The sequence below is a fragment of the Lepisma saccharinum genome, chromosome 30, assembly GCF_977018435.1.
Source record: "Lepisma saccharinum chromosome 30, izLepSacc3.1, whole genome shotgun sequence".
NCBI classification, from domain to species: domain Eukaryota; kingdom Metazoa; phylum Arthropoda; class Insecta; order Zygentoma; family Lepismatidae; genus Lepisma; species Lepisma saccharinum.
The window spans coordinates 30067861-30085560 of NC_139258.1; the positions used below are offsets into that span (position 1 = coordinate 30067861).

Here is a 17700-nt window from a genome sequence, read left to right on the forward strand (position 1 = left end):
ATATGCAAACCTAAAGTAAAACAATAAAAAAAAAGGTAAAGTGTTCCCCTGTGCTTAGCACCACGCCATGAAGGCGTATAGGGGGTGTGGGGGTAACGCCCCACACTTTCTTGATCCGGTCGTGAGTGGGGGTGATGTGATCAGCACCATGCCCCTGACTGCCTTTAACCCCAGGTTTCCCCAGGTACCCATGTTATTCGATGCTGGGTGGGTGCCGGTGCCACTTCCATCGTTAGAAAAGTTCCCGGATTTGAACCGTCCGGGGATCGAACCCGGGACCTTTAGCATGGTAGTCAGACGCGTTACCGACTGAGCCACCGCGGCCAGTAAAAGAATACTGTCTGCAATAGGTGAATAAGAAAATCAATTGTCAATACTGGAAATATTATGTTGTCAATTATTTCCAATTTTATAAATCATTTTTTAACAGTGTTCTATTTACAATTTTATTTCAAGGTAGCACTAAATTGATTATGTTGAAATTTAAGCTAAAAATGTGTCTCAACCAGGGCTCGAACACAAGTCTCTGGCATTCAGACCATTTCTCTACTATCTAAGCTACCAAGCCTTGCTTCCTCTGTTTTACTTTGCGGAATTGTCACTGTCAAGTGATACCACAATTGAATATGTTGCCTTTGAAACACTGATGATTAGAGACCGGAAGTTTGGCAAAATGCCTCTTTTTATCTACTGCATATATTGATACAATTTTTCCGGATATACGTTTCTTATGTTGTTTCGAATGTTTTAGAAACCTTTTCATTTTGCCTCTTTTGCCTATTTGGGACCCCACTGCCTATTTTTAATTATAATGCCTTTTTTTGCCTTTTCAATGAAATTTGACCATTTTTTTTAAAAAAAAATGTGTATATAAATTATTTTTCTCCCAAAAAACGTTGTTGGCATTTATTTTTCTTCCATTTATTATGTGAATAATTTTCGCCTTATTTAAGTAATATTGAACTCATGCATGTTTCAACATTGCTGAAGGAGAAAAGTGTGAGAAAAAAGTATTTCATGCTCAGTTAGGATATTGCCTTTCGGTTAACATTTCTTGTGCATGATTGACTGCTGAAGTGGACAGGTTGATTTTGAACACAAAGAAGATACGTATTTCTGAAATCTCCCTCCCGAACCTGAAAATTTAAGGAAGTTGCATCTGAGCTTAGTTTACCTCCGCAACCAGTCTTGACCAGATGGGGAACCTGGATATCAGCAGCTATATATTATGCTAACAACCTTGAAAAAATCAGTGAGGGGTCATTCCACGTCAATTCATCCAGGCCATGTCACCCACCATCCCCGATTTTGATGAAATTCGGTATGCTTATAGAACTTTTGATGCTGATTACAAAAATGACAACTGTTTTTAAATTGGTCAAGGGGTTCAGAAGTTGCACGCTTTTTAAGATCTCCATGTACGCCACATGCGGCTCCACTTTGAATGACACGCATTAGGTTATAAACGATCGTATCTTCCCTCGGGTTTGCCGTAGAAACTTCAAGTTTGTTTTCTTTTGTTCAGAATAGTATAAGCTTTCATTTAAATAACGTTTCAGATGAATGCATCAGTAAACATGTATTTTTATATATAGTTTTATGTATTTTTTTAGAAAAATAAATGACTAACTTCAAGAGCGAATTTCATGCAATGCCCCCCCTTCAATTTCCCCCCAATTTTATATGTAGGTAGCTCAGAGTGTGTACTAATGCCTGATGAAAAAATTGGGATGGGCGGTTCAGAGACAGGGTGATAAAAAAATCATTTGCATAAAATGACATTAAAAGTAAATCTTATTAAAAATACTTTGTATTTAGCACAAAGCCTGAAGTACAATATGTTTCAAGTTACAATATTCAAAATTTATGTTCACTAAGCATAGGCGTAACCTGGAGGGGGCAAAGGGAAGCTCTTGCCCTCTCCCAAATTTACAGATTAATTTAAAATTTGCAAGTAATAATTACAGTGGAATCCCGATTTAAGTTCCTCAATTTTACATTTTCCTTCATTTTGCATTCAATCTTGATGGTCTGGTTAGAAATTTTCCAAGATTTTACATTTTCCCGCGTATTAAGTTTTTTCAGCTTGGTCTCCTGGATAACGTAAAATTGAGGTTCCACTGTATCTAAGTTAGTTTCAACAGTCTTCATTTTTTAAAATTTTATATATTATATAATTATATATATAATTATTATTAACATTCCCAAGTTTAGCAAATTTATCTTCGAGAACATTCTTTTTGTGCATTTTATCTCAATATGGAAGTTCTTTTTGGCTACTCTTCATGGGGATACGTAATATGAAGTAAGAATTAATACTACACATTTGTGCTGATTGAATTTTTTTCAAATGGAGCTTTTTCGCCACATACCACAGAAAATATCCTTATGACGGGATGGTTGGAACAGTAAAAATACTTTTAAGACTTCTATAGTATAAAGCAACAAGTATGGCAATTCCGTACAAATAGTATTCAAGGCATACATTTCTTAGTTATCATCTAGGGTGAAATCACAACAACCCACAGTACAATGTGTCAGCGATTGCAAAGTACTACAACAGTACCAGGAAGTATGCACTATTTTGAACTTACAGGTTCCGTAAGTTGCTTTTTACAAGTAACTGAGTTACAGTCAATCATTAAAAAAGTTACTCAGTTATTGTTACTGGTACTTTGAAAGTAACTGAGTTTCTTTTACAGTTACTGTAACAGTAACGTACTGTTAATGATCATTGATTTGTGTAAACGTTACACAAAATCAATGATCATGAAGACTTCAGTGTTTTACTTATGTTTCTAGTACATAATATGTATTCATATATTTACATTATTACTGCTAATAAATGATGGAAAACACAGTCAGCTTTGCTTGAACGATTATAATGAAAAATCATTTGTATGCTGACCACGGTATTTTGAATGTGGTGTCATTGATTCCACTTCCACATATTTATTTCTCCTCCATTCCAAGTTCAACAATATCCAAAGATCCACTCCCTCGACAATGACTTTTTCCTAGCTGGACAACAACATTCCAAACGAACGCAGCAGTCTACCAAAAACAATGGAGTTTTCACATACAATTAGAAATGAATTACAGTAAAGCGTGGATGTTCTAAATTTAGCATGCAACAAAGTATAGCTTCCTTGCCAGCAATTCCGAAAATCCTTTCACGTAGCATCCGGAGAAGGTACATATTTTATTTTTATAGTCTGGGACAGAATTGTCCAATTTAGCTATTTCCCTACTGCAAAAAGTAACTCTGTTACCGTTGTTAACGTTACAGGTACTTACTTTTAAAAGTAGCTAGTTACAGTTAGAATTCCTAAATAAAAAGTAACCGTACTTGTAACTTTGTAACTATTTACTTCGAAACACTAGTTGTTTAACAGTCAGAGCCAAAATACTAAGTGCTGATGTAATATGTTTTGTATAACTGTATGGTTTGACTTTTGTGTAGAAGTAGCTTTCCGAATTCCAACAGTAAACAGTTATGTAGTAGCATGTGTGTGCGTGACTCAAACTTGTTTGTAGGATTGTTTCAAAAGTCCACGTGAAAATGGCGATGCAGCTATTAAATTCTTGCATCCACTTGGTCCATCAACTTCCCACTACTGGTCAAAAAGTATGCTGTGTCCAGTGGACATTAACAACACCAATTGATGGACATATGTACTTAGTGATAAGTCAAATACTTTAGTGTGTTTGAAATGGTCAAAATATCCTTCTAAAATGTGAACGGCACAATTTATAGTACATGAAATTTTGGCAATGCATAGAGTACAATTTTTAGGTACTATCTTAATGGGTTACTTGGAAACTATCTTCGGGTTGAGATAATCACAAAGTTTTCCATCGCATAAAAATAGTGTCCAGGATTACTTGATAAATACATTTGAAAAATCACAATTATTACTCTTTATTCGTTTGTTCCTCAAGTGCCAGGAGGATCACAAAATATATTTAATTTATACATTTTGGAGGGGGCAAGTGCTTCCCTTTGCCCCGCCAGGTTACGCCTATGCTTAGTGAACATAAATTTTGAATATTGTAACTTGAAACATATTGTACTTCAGGCTTTGTGCTAAATACATAACCATTTTTAATAAGATTTACATTTAATGTCATTTTATGCAAATGATTTTTTTTTATCACCCTGTCTCTGAACCGCCCATCCCAATTTTTCCATCAGGCATTAGTACATACTCTGAGCTAGCTACATATCAAATTGTGGGGAAATTGAAGGGGGGGCATTGCATGAAATTTGCTCTTGAAGTTAGTCATTTATTTTTCTAAAAAAATACATAAAACTATATATAAAAATACATGTTTACTGATGCATTCATCTGAAACGTTATTTAAATGAAAGCTTATACTATTCTGAACAAAAGAAAACAAACTTGAAGTTTCTACGGCAAACCCGAGGGAAGATACGATCGTTTATAACCTAATGCGTGTCATTCAAAGTGGAGCCGCATGTGGCGTACACGGAGATCTTAAAAAGCGCGTAACTTCTGAACCCCTTGACCAATTTAAAAACAGTTGTCATTTTTGTAATCAGCATCAAAAGTTCTATAAGCATACCGAATTTCATCAAAATCGGGGATGGTGGGTGACATTTTCACAAAATTCTGGATGATTTGACATGGAATGACCCTGAGGTAATAGATGCTCTTCCAGAAAATGAAGTGGCTTCAATTCGTGAAGTGAAAAAAAACTCCTGTGCTATTCAAGTTTATTTTTGCACATTATGGTGCATTGTCAGAGACAATTACAATTATAGCATCCATGAAAATCTAGGAGGAATCTATGCAGCAGATAATGGAAGTGCCAGGAGAAAAGGGGTCAGCTGTTGTGGAAAAGTGCAAACGGGTAGTGAGTGCAAATGAGGACTTGAAACAATTTAAACAATTTGTGATATTCTAAAAGGTGAAAATGCTGTTACCAAAATGAGTCCAGCTACATTAGCTTGTTATATGTATGCTCCAATAACTTCTGTCGAAGTAGAAAGATCATTTTCTATTATGAAAAACATTCTCTCTGACAGACGACTATCAATGAATGTTTAGAACTTAAAAAGCACCTTGTAGTTATGTGCAATCAAGACGGAGAAAATTGAAATGCTCTTTCCAATGTAGATTTTAACATGTTGCCAGAAATTATAGATAAAAGTAAGCAACTTCCAAATGTGCCTTTTTTCGGTTTATTTTCTTTTTACCCCATTTTTAGTGCCTATTTTCCACATTATAAATGCCTTTTTGCCTGCCTATTTTAACGAAAATAAATGCCTGAACTTCCGGGCTCTACTGATGATGTTAGTTCCTAGTATCTCCCAGCATGGGTGATAATTTTCCCTTATAATTTGGGACACACACAAGGTGCACTATGTAAAAATTAAAGCAGTAGATCTCGAATGTGTGCCTAAACTTAAGTTCTTATTAGGAACCATCAACATCAGAACAGATACAAAGACAACATATTCCATTGGCCAGAATCAGTGAAAAAGACAATTCTACATAGTACAGTACAGGGTAGCCTGGTAGCTTTTTTGCTCAATTATTCCATATTACATCTCCAGTGTGTGTCAAATTATAACGTAAAACTAAATTAATTTTCACTCTTGATAAGTTCACTTTTCATTTGTCAGTGCAAATTTTCTTCGCTATCGATTTCACCACCTGTCTGTACATGCCTGATGAAGCCACCAGACAGGTGGCGAAATTGATCGCGAAGAAAATTTGTGCGGGGAAAAATGAAAAGTGAACTTATCAGAGTGAATTACCTATCTCCGTGTAACCGCCAAACAGATATCTTTAGATACAATGTAAATGATTTTTCTTCTTTATGTAGCAGCATGGATTAGTGCATGGCTCTAATCTATATGATCCAGAATTACACTTCAGTTGTTCCTTAGACACCCATAATGCAAATGCAGCTCATTACAATAATAATAACTGTAATATTTTAGGATCAGGGACTATACTGGGGGACTCAAACCTCACAGCACACTTACATATGCTATCACATAGGTACCTATTTATCCCACATGTGATATCTATGCAAGCAAAATCTACCTACATGAAAGAACATGTCATGCACAAAGTGCAGTAGGAAATACATCTGCTGTTCTGAGTATTAGAACAGCTTTTGCAGCCACCTGCCTATATACTTTAGAGTAAGTAAGAAGTATTACAGTGTCTTGTTGTTGGCTGAGAGACTGTTTTAAGCAATAGAGAATTTAACTCTAGATAACTATCTTACACTTGTGCACGCAAAATACATTTCTCATGCATGTACTAGTTTTTTGTTCAACTTACAGAATGTGATGACATGAATGAGAAGTCTGTGAAATGTCACCACTTGTAATCAGAAGCAATGTTCTGTTTATGATTTGAAATAAGTAATCAGAATGTTGACTTAGCTTAGCAGCATAAGGCCAAGAGTTAAAATAAGCTACAAATACAAAAGGCAGTCATGCATAAATTGACTCTTGTCAATTTTTTTAAACTTATGTGCTGAAAATGAAACCACAAAAGGTAAATGCACATTGCATTTGAATTTTGCCACTAATCGCGACAATGAGTACATGAAATTGATGAAGGGATATTCTCAAAGAACACCCATGCCCAGGCCAGGAACTTAACCTGGGAACTTCTGTGGTAAGATTAACAGAAAGGGGTGCCAGGGATTCCCCCCCAAAACCATTTGTCCCGGAAAAATACAATTATTTATATTCCTGCCAGGGATGTTTTTATCACCCTCAAAGAAAATGGGATTGAAAGCATATATCATACAATATCTTAACTGTAACAAACAGAACTAAAAAATCATTCATGTCTAGTCATTAAAGACTTCCATGCCGAAAAGTATGCAGCCTTGTGGATTAAAGGAGGACCATTCTGCAACTGACCAACCTCACCAAATATACATTCAAGTGTTCACAAGAAACCTGCAGGTGGTTTAATGGACATTAAGTTTGAATCTGGCAATGGAAATTTAGATAAGTTTTTGGTGTTACTAGTTTGATAGCTCTTTTGTGTACGATTTTGGGTTTTCTTAGAATGTAATTACTCTGTTTCTAAATTACGCCATAAAAGCATTAAGTATTATTTAATGATCTAGGTTAGAATTAGAAACAATGTTCTAAGGTACTTAGAACCGCAGGTTAGAATTAGAAACAATGTTCTAAGGTACTTAGAACCGCACTGCAATAGTTTAGTTTACTGGCTTCTGCACACCAAAAAGAAATACCAAACGGAAATCATAAATATGCCACTGAGTGGGCCAACGGCGCCAGCAGGAAAGTTCACTTGCTCCTCCCTCCCCCACCTTGGCAATTTCTGGGCTGTTCGGGATTACGAAAAGTTGGGATCTGACCTCGATAATTCACAACCAGTCATTTTCAATTCTGACTTTTTATTTTTTTCAGTACATACCTTCGGCATGTAAAACATGGATCAAAGGTACCATGAAGGACAGTAGATTAAGTGGTATCTATTTTATATCTGTGCTGTGAAAAAGTACAAAAATACACATAACTGTTCATCAACAAAGTGATAGATGTTTATGGTAATTAACATGTGTCGTACTTGCAACGTTCTTTTAAGTGTTCGACACATTCTTCTTGAATGAGCCGAATTTGCTTTCCTCAGGCAGAGTTTTGATTTTCCCGTGTGTTTGTCATCCCTGTTGGGAGGAAATGACCGAGTTTTATTGAGTTTTTAGCTTTTTGCAAAGTGCCAGACTTGACCGTTGTCTGTGAGAAAGTTTGTAATTTACTCTTACTTTTTACCATGTTGTGTTTGTCTTGTGCACTTTTAATTTTTCCCAAGGGGCTTTTTACACCACTTGTTTTAAAATTTTCAATTAAGGGTTTTGATATGGGGATATCTCCTCGCATACATTGTAGGGTGCAAAATGGCCTAAAGTGCCGACGCACCCCCAAAAAATAATTCAATCAATCAATCAATATTTATGGAAATGAAGCAAGGCAATTCCAGTTTCTATCTAGATAGAAGACTGGAGTATAAACTTGTATGCAACGCCAAAATATTTTAAACTCAATTTTTCAATTCTATGATTTGTAAAGTAATAATAATAATAACAACAACAAAAACAACAATACACGTTTCTATGAGTGAAGGGCAAAATATGAAATCTTACTATGCCCCCCACCCCTGCAAAAATCCTGCGGGTGGGCTTGGAGTGGGCATCCGCCCCCAAAGCAAAAAGTTTAATTCGCACAGTGAGTCGACCACTTAAAACACACAGCCACCGAGCAAGCCTCTTCACGTTGCTACATACCGTGAATGGATATGGGAGATATGGAAGTAGGATCATTTGTGGAAGTCATGTGATCAGCACCATGCTCTGACTACCTTTGCCTCCCGAGTTACCTATTGATTAGAGCCTTGGTATTTTCCCAGTGATGGTTTATGGAGGAACTTTGTCACAAATATTCCCATCTGAGATCACTCACAGTGGGAATTGAAACCTGATCTACTGTGTTACAGTTAGATGTCCTACTCACTGGACTGTAGCTCTTAATTGTGTGTAGATGTATATATAATATATGAGGGTAAGTCAGTAAGTAGGTCACAAATATTTATTTTAAAAATACTAAGCGAGAAACTGACTTGAAAAAAGTTTATTTTGCAGCATAATCTCCACCAACATTGCTACACACAGCTTTATCAGACCCCCTAAACCTGCTGCATAAAAGCCTTTGGGCTGCTGTCCCAGCCTTTGAGCTGCTTCACGTTCAACATCTTCATCGTTTGCAGCCACTGTGCACACACTTTTCGAAAATTCAAATGATTATGCATTATGCTGTAGGCTAAACTATGAGAACACCTTATTGCAGTTGCTATGCTGTCTATCGTTACTTGCCTGTCAGCTCAAATCATCTCCTCCACCTGCACCATTCTCCATGAACACTCCTCAAGCACGTTTGCCATTTAAATTGAGCTCCCAATGCATACATCTGCTAACTGAATATCATCCAGCTGGATTGTGCTGCCACCTAATGGCAGCTTTAGAAACTATTCACTACTATTTTCAGCTATCCCACATCAGTTTTTGACCTATTTACTGACTTCCCCTCATATATATTTTCACTGGTGATGTAAGTTTTAATTTTGTGCACACTTAAGACACACTTTCGGGCTGAAACAACCCCATTGAAAGTCAAAACGATGTTAAAACTCTGACATGTCTGTGACTGTAGTAATCCATTAGACACTTTTTGGTCATAAAATGAGAGTTGTAACCAAATTGTTAGTGCTCTTGCCTTTGATGCAGTAATCGCTGTGTTCATTCTCCAGCATATCTAAGATTTCAGTGTTGACCTAGCATTGAGATATCAATTGGCGATCCCCTTGAAAGGAACAGTAGCCGACTCCAGTCTAGAAAATCCGACAACAGCAGTAATTCGACTCAATGCATTGACCATGCCAACCAAAAAGAAAAATCTTGGCTCTGCCAAGATCTGTTGCACTATGATGTTTAGTTTTAAACAAAGTTTAAAATAAAACAATTTAATAAGAAACAAAACAGTGTATATTTCATGCCTAAAGTAAAGAAATCTCTCAATTTTTGAACGAGCCTGCTGTTTATCATGAGGAGCAAAATAATAGCAAAGCTTCATTATATTAAAGGGTTCCAGTTTTACTGGACTAGTTGAAGTAAATGAAACAGTTTTGTGCAAGAAGCAGCAGCAACTACACAAGCACATAAGCACATGCATACTGTTTATTAATGCACATCACAACAAATGAAAAATAATTTCAAGCATACATCATAAGCACACAAGAAAGAAAGAACATACTTTGGCTTAAGGATAGGAAAAATACAATGATTTGGAAACATTTTATTTTCCATGCTCTATTTGCTAATTTTCTCACAGGCAACTACTATTTACACTTCAATTGCATGTTATTTCCACTCCACACCATTGATGCAAGATAGAAGAGATCCATAATAGAATTTCAACACATGCAAAAGCTGTAAATACAAAAAGAGAGAGAGCATGCTTAAGAAGATATTCAGATATCTAAAATGCTACCTTTGGTATAAAATTCGGAAAATAGGGGTGGACCAATATAAATGTTTTGCTCTTACTTACAAAGTACCATTATAAAATATACTTGTACCAATAAATGATATTCTATTAGTCCAATATAAAGTCCATGCTTTCAGAGGAAGTGCAACTTTAACCTCCCATCTATCAGCAAGCCAGGCCCGTAGCCAGGAATTCTTATTAGGGGGGGGGCAAAGTCAATCCTAGAGGGGGCAAATTTTTAATATATTGTGTTGCATTGGCAGATATAGCAGGGTACAGACGGGCACTTGTCCCCCTCCTCCAAAAGTGATATGTAACAGGAAAGGGATGATATCTTGAAACTCCAATGAACAAAAAAAGTTCGAGCAACATCAAATAACAATATTTCGATAATGACTTTCCGGAATACCAAAGAATACAAAGCTAAAGTTTAACATAAATATTACGACAAGTTGCTCGGAGATACGTACATTAACCTCTTGTGTATAAAGGTTTACTTTTTGACATCTCAAACGGATCACCCGGTATTCATATTAGATAATAATGGAAAACAAGCACACAAACTGTATTTTTGAAAGACAGAATATGCATGACGAACTTATTTTTTTGTACATATGACACATATAACTTTCATGTACAACATATATTTTACACATATGCAACATGGAGCGACGTAAAATAAGAAAAATGCATATGCAACATGTTAACGCTAAATTGTGTACGTATTAAAAGTTTCTTTAATATATATATATATATATATATATATATATTACTTAAATACATTACATGATCAATTCATATGCCAAATTGTCTCTCAAATGTGCGTGCTCCTTTTCCTCAAAAGAATTGTTCGTGCATTTAAGCAGCAACAATCTGAAGTATATATTTGGCCTTACTTCTCTCTCTGGTAATTTAGAATGCATTACAGGAAACAATCATATTGGATCGAAGCGAGCAGGAAAATCTTTAGATCCAAATATTTGCAAACTGAAAACAATATTGATTTAATAGGGCGCAAATAATTTCACGGGGTGCCATGGCATACTCTAACATTTTTTTTTTTTATCAATTATATCGTTTTGGCTCCCAGTGCTTTAGACCATAAGAATAGCATAACTTTCTCTTTCACGAAATGTACTTTTATTTGCATAAAATTTGAAAGTGAGTGGGCAATTGCACCTCTGTGCCCCCTGCAACTGCCCTTGGCCGTCTGGAAGAAAAATTCAAGAAAAACTTGAAAACTAATTCCATCTTGAGTATCAATTTGTACTGCTATTCTTAGATTCTGCTAGTCATGTTTCTTTACTTCAATGTTTGCCCCCCCTAGATTGGACTTCCGACCAAAACTGGGGGGTATAATGCCTCCGCCCCCTGCTGTGGTTGCAGCACTGTTTGTGAGTGTTTTTTCATCAATTTCACGTCATCACTCATTGTCACGATTAGCTCAAAGTGGCAGAAAGGTAAGTAACAAAAATCAAATATTCACTCCCTCTCTCTACCACATGAATCACTATTACCAATAGGCAGACTTCGGAAACTAAAGATTAAGCAGTTCAAACTTCTTAGCAACACATCCAAGAAAAACATCCAAACACATTAGGCACCTTTCATACAAGACTTCTCAAAATGTCACAACTGTTCTAGATACTGAAAATTACGAAATCATTTCCGGAAGTCTGAATCAGGAACAGATTTTCTCCCCCTAATCCTAGTACGACATTATTCGGAATCCCACACATCTTAATAAATCACAAAATCAGTACGTGTTTTTGTTATGTTGCTAGAGTAATAGAGGATATAATTGTAAAGATTAGTGAGAATTCCAGGTAGGAATATGTTCTGTATTTTTCACAGGGGGGCAAAGCAGGCTCTCAGGGGGGGCAGTTGCCCCCCTGCCCCCCCTCTAGCTACGGGCCTGCAGCAAGCAAACATGACATAAGGGAATTTTACACTGTCAAAAAAGTTTCTCTTTAGGGAATCCTTGCCGCAATGAACTAAATTGAATATCAAATTTGAAGGGAGCTTTCAGACCAAAGGGACATGTGACAAGAAAACATGAGACATAGACGTTGCACACCTAAGTGACAGGAGACAGGGGCACCTTCAGTTTGTAAAAGAGCATTCATTGCACATACTCAATCTGATACTTACATGTAAGTACTGCACAAACCACTCCTTAAGAAAATATTACTTTTGTCCTGAGAAAGTTTACTGTGTAAACAGATTCTGTCTGCTAAATGTTACCTGGGTCACCTGTACATACACAACTTGCACCTACAAGAATCTCTTCATGTGTGTGGTGGTTCAACTATGTGATGAAAGTGTTTGCCAGTTAGTGGTCAAAGTAGTATCAAAGTTTCATATCGTTTAAATATTGATATTATTAAATATATTTTTAAGTCAAATGTTTCAATTGTCATTTTCTACTAGGAAGAACTGAGAATCATGTTTTTCGTTAATAAGCAAATATGGGATTCCAGAATTTTTTTATTTTTGTTAATTACAATTGCTTTTCTGCCACTTTGGGTAATTGCAACAATGAGGATGAGTAATGATATGATGAAATTCATGAAAGGACACTCACAAAGAACACCCATGCATAGGCCAGGAGTTGAACTCAGGACCCTGGACAAATATAGGAATCCTACAACACAATGAATTTTCATTTTGATTTCATTTACTTCGCTTCTTGTCACTTTTAGCTGATGACGAAGATGAGGATGAGTGATGATATGATGAAATTGAATGATTGATTTGGTGTTTTACGTCCACTTTGTGCACAGTAAGGCTAATCGGGACTGGACCTACAGTTTAAAGTGGGATCCGAACCACTATGTGCCTCCACCGGGTATCGAACCCGGGACCCCTTGATTACAAGGCTACAATGCTACCACTACGCAATTGGGGAGGCCCATGATGAAATTGATGAAGGGACATTCGCGGAAAACACCAGCGCCCAGGTCGGGATTCGAACCTGGGACCCTTCGCGTTGTAGCATGCTGTGCTAACGACTCCACATGGAGGTCCGCTACAACACAATGGAATGGGATGGTTTGCTCTGATGTAGTCGTACACTAGCCTGCACTCCCTTATCGAGAAACTAAAAATAAGTGAGAATAAATGGTGCTGTTGAATTCATCACGTCCAAGTTAAATTAAGCAAAAGGTTGTTTATGAGGGCCATCATTAATCTCAATAATATCGGTACTGTGGATATCGATACTATTAGTATTGTCATTGTTGATAATGTTGATATCAGCATTGGCATTATTGGCATCACTATATTGAGGCTGATATTTTATGACATCAATGCTCCGATAAATATCAGTTTGATACTGATATATCAAAATATTCCACAGTCCCATCGACATATTCTTCAAGACGAAAGGAGAATATCTGGTGGAGTATATTTCAGAGCCACACAGAAGCTCAGATATCCAATCCAAAAGATTTCTGAATGTGTGTTGACTGATGTACAGGTAATGTGTGCAGTGTTGATCAGAATATTGAAGTCACATGAAGTAATGCTATTCATCATACCAGCCTTTCCTACTCTATGACCCAGATAAAATTCAAGAATATTTCCAAGTTTTCAAGGCAAACTTTCATAAAATTTGAAGTGAAAAATATTAACAATAGCAGTAAAGAATGTACATTAACATTTTACACTTAGTTCTAGGGATGGGACAGATTAATCAGTACTCCATTGGTATCGGCCAATATAGTCATATCAGTGTATCAGTAAAATTACGGATTATTTTACCGATCTGATATATCTATAAATATCTCATAATTTAGTACAAAATTCTGCCATTTTGTTACAATTTTTATGGACAATCTCCATCCCATACTTTTAATATGAATATGCAACTTCTTTTGCACCAAAACACACATTTACTAATTAGGTCAATGAATCATTGAGGTTCTTCAAGGACTACTTGTAATTTTATATCGGAATGGTAGAATATCGATTATCGGTATCGGTAGGTACTTTATCGGTATGAGCCAAAATTTCATATCGGCTCATCCATACTTAGTTCAAATATAAATTATCATGTTACACATTTCTTGTGCATGTGTTTGTCTATGTCGGAACAAGTCATAAAATTGGTACGACAACCTTGTGGCATTTATCATGCCTGGCCAAATTTGATCAGTTCGACATTAAAAATGCAAGTCCTAAAGTGAATATTATTTCATTATGGATGCAATTCATCAATTTCACAAAATAATTATTGACCAAATCAGATATCTCAGCTTCTGTGTAGTTCTGGAACCTATGACTGTGCTGCTCTTCTCCCTTCATCAGCCTGAAGAATATATCCAAGGGTTGCCATGATGCTAGATATCCATTTCAGAGCCTTTCTTTGTTAGTGAATCTGCATACAGAGTAACCCCAATTTCACATTCCCATATTTTACATTTTCCTGCATTATACATTCAATCTTCATGGTCTCAATAGAGCAAAATATTATAAAATGTTCCCATATTTTAAATTTTCCTGTATTTTAAGTGTTTTGAGCATGGTCTCCTGAAAAATAAAAAAAACTAAGGTTCCACTGTATTTGGAAATGTATTCAAGAAAGGCTGCGCATAAATTTGCTTTCGGATCCATATTAACAACAACACACTTGCAGAATTAGAAAAGTAAGTTACATGCTATTTAATATGGATGGGCCGATATGAGATTTTGGCTAACACCGATAACTGATATTCTACTGATCCGATATAAAATTCCAAATAGGCCTTGAAGAACCTGAATGGATCATTGACCTCCTTAGTAAATGTTGGTTCAAGGTGACTGAAGTGCAAAAGAAGTTGTATACAGCATGTCAGTAAAGTCAAGGTGCACTTTTGACCGGTCACAGGAAAGCAAAAAAACATGATAGAAATGTGAAATCTTCACCAAATAAAAGGAAAACTCTCCAAGTTTCCGTACTATGATGCGCAAGCGTGTGCGCACACAGGTGATGACGCAACACCACAAACTGCGCAGCAGCGGATCAGCCCTCGCCCAAGCCAGTCGAGATGTGGACGGTACAGAGGAAAGTCCAGTATGTTCTGTGTACACACGGCGATATTCACGTTGCACTTTGCTCATGGGTTCGAACTTCGCAAGCTACAGAACACACTGGACTTTCCTCTGTACCGTCCACATCTCGACTGGCGTGGGCGAGGGCTGATCCGCTGCTGCGCAGTTCATTGTGTTGCATCATCACCTGTGTGCGCACACGCTTGCGCATCATAGTACGGAAACTTGGAGGGTTTTCCTTTTATTTGGTGAAGATTTCACATTTCTATCATGTTTTGTTGCTTTCCTGTGACCGGTCAAAAGTGCACCATGACTTTACAGACACGCTGTATTTAGACATTTACTTTTTTAAAAAGTAGCACATGGAGATTAACCATAAAAATTACAATAAAATTACAAATTTTGCACTAAATTATAAGATATTTATAGATATATTGAATTGGTAAAATAATCAGTAATTTTACCAATAAACTGATATGCCTATATCGGCTGATACCGATTAATCGTCTAATCCCTACTATTTATAGAAATATTTAAAGAAGAAAATTATTGATAAATTTACTGACATAAAACATACCTGTAATTTTGCTTAACAGCACAGGACTGGGATTCTTGATGAAAAACATCAGGATGATTTTCTTGATGAATACCGTTCATCTGAACATCTTCACCACATGCATCGTGACTACTTGAGCCCATTCCTCCATTGTAGAGATTGAAATCCATTGTTTGCAACTGCATTACATTACTAGAGAATACTGCAGGCTGTTGGGGCAGGGGAACCTGGCCTGAATTCACAGCACACTGTACAGAAGGATTTTGCATATTGACCAGTGCATCGTTCCCATCACTTGTTAATGTGAGAGTTGATCCCTGGGAATCATTGGAATAAACACTGTGTATGATGGGGGACTGAAATGTCAACACTGGATTTTGAGAGTTGTTAGCGAGAAGTGTGCTTTGGTTATTGAATGAAACAGTTACTGGTTGGTTGGTGGAGTCCAGCAGAACGTTATGAAGTAACATGTCTCCAGTACCGGTCCCATTGGCTAGTAAGCTAATGGAAGGTTTCGAAATAATTGTTGGGACCGTTATGTTATTTCCTGTTGCAGGTGTTTCTTGGGGAAGCGTGTTCTTTGATAGTGTACCGGCAGTAACGACTCCCATAGATGCATCTATAAACTGGTTCATGTCTTGTGTACCGGCATTGTACTGAGCACTGCAATTTGTATCAACGGTGGAAAACAAAATCATTCCCTGATTGGGAAGTGATGCTTGTGGTATGGTAGAGGTCTTCAAAATAGGTATAAACTGCTTAGGTTTCCCACGCTCCACCATCTGCCCATTTTCGACACCTTCAGCATGTAATCGGATACCGTGGGTGACTAACATGTGCTCTTGAATCTGTCTTTTATCACAGCATTCAAAGAAGCAACTATTGCACTTAAGAATCACATTATTATTATGCTCTTGCAAATGTTTCTGAAACAATTCCTCATTGCAGAAGTTCACCTTGCACTCCTTACATATCATCTCCCCTTGTCTTTGCACATGCGCCACATAATCAGTACTCGACACAAACTTCACGTTGCACATTTCGCACACATATTCTGCAATGAGATCCGAATTTACACTTTTATTGCCACTGTGTTTCACATGATTCTGAACATTGTCGTAAACTGTTATGGGTACTGAAAGCACATTAGCCGAGTTATTGAACTCTGTTGCATTGTTACTCGCGTCCACAGACATGTTCTTTTCTGCCAATTTGATGTTCGCAATTTCCTTCTCTATTAAAGCGTTCACTGAGGGTGGGGGCTGCAGATTTTTCTGCATCTTCAAAGCTGCAGGAAGGCTGTTTGTTTTCATCAGGATATCTGTTGCAGCTTCAAATTTCTTCTTTTCTTCTTCCACTATAGCATTAATTTTTAATGCATGTGGATGATCTTCTGGCAAATTGGAAAATGGCGGCAGAACATAAATCTGGGAGAAAATACACAAAAGTTATCAACCTTTCGTTTCTAACACACATAAGCTTATACTCTTGTTCTTGCAAATATATACATAATACAAAATTCTAAATTTAAAACAGGCTAACATCAATAAAAATCATACTTTTCCCTGCAGTGACTAAATATCTTCAATGCTCAACATTCTGACGCTTCAAGAGCATGGAGCATTTTCGGCTACTTAGTTTTGAATTGGAAACACTGCGTGACAGGAGTAGGGGACCCTGTGACCCTGGATTGCAATAGCCATGGAGCACTGGCTTGTGCAGCGTAGTATATTTTTTTGCAGAGAAGTTTATTGAAACCAAATCATTTGCATCAGTGCAGTATTCATTTAGGGCTGCAGAGCACTTTTGGCTATACCCTGTCCTAGCTAACTGTAGAGCAGGGCCGTGCATATTGACAGAGGAGGAGGAAAGTCGAGTGGTGAAAGCACAGCATTGCCAACCGTACATGTACGGATGTACGGTCCAGACCTTAGTCCATACGCTAAATGCACGGCTGGTCAAAATTTGCTCTTGCAGTTTTATCTCTAATATTTCCCTAAGAAATTCTTAAACCAATCGTACGGACCTGGAGACAAGAATATGGCCCGGT

General features: G+C 37.0%; 1 protein-coding gene across 5 annotated transcripts in view; it reads right to left on the bottom strand.

Moving 5' to 3' along the window:
* LOC145981769 (uncharacterized) overlaps positions 1-17700 on the bottom strand; it is an 86491-nt gene that overhangs the window by 33285 nt on the left and 35506 nt on the right. For all 5 annotated transcript variants that reach the window (XR_014440986.1, XR_014440985.1, XM_083115184.1 and 2 more), the window contains exon 8: positions 15672-17077. Coding sequence is in view for 3 of the 5 variants with exons in the window: in XM_083115184.1 (XP_082971310.1) it covers positions 15672-17077 (1406 nt within the window). In the remaining 2 variants the exon portion in view is untranslated. The remainder of the gene's footprint in view (positions 1-15671; positions 17078-17700) is intronic.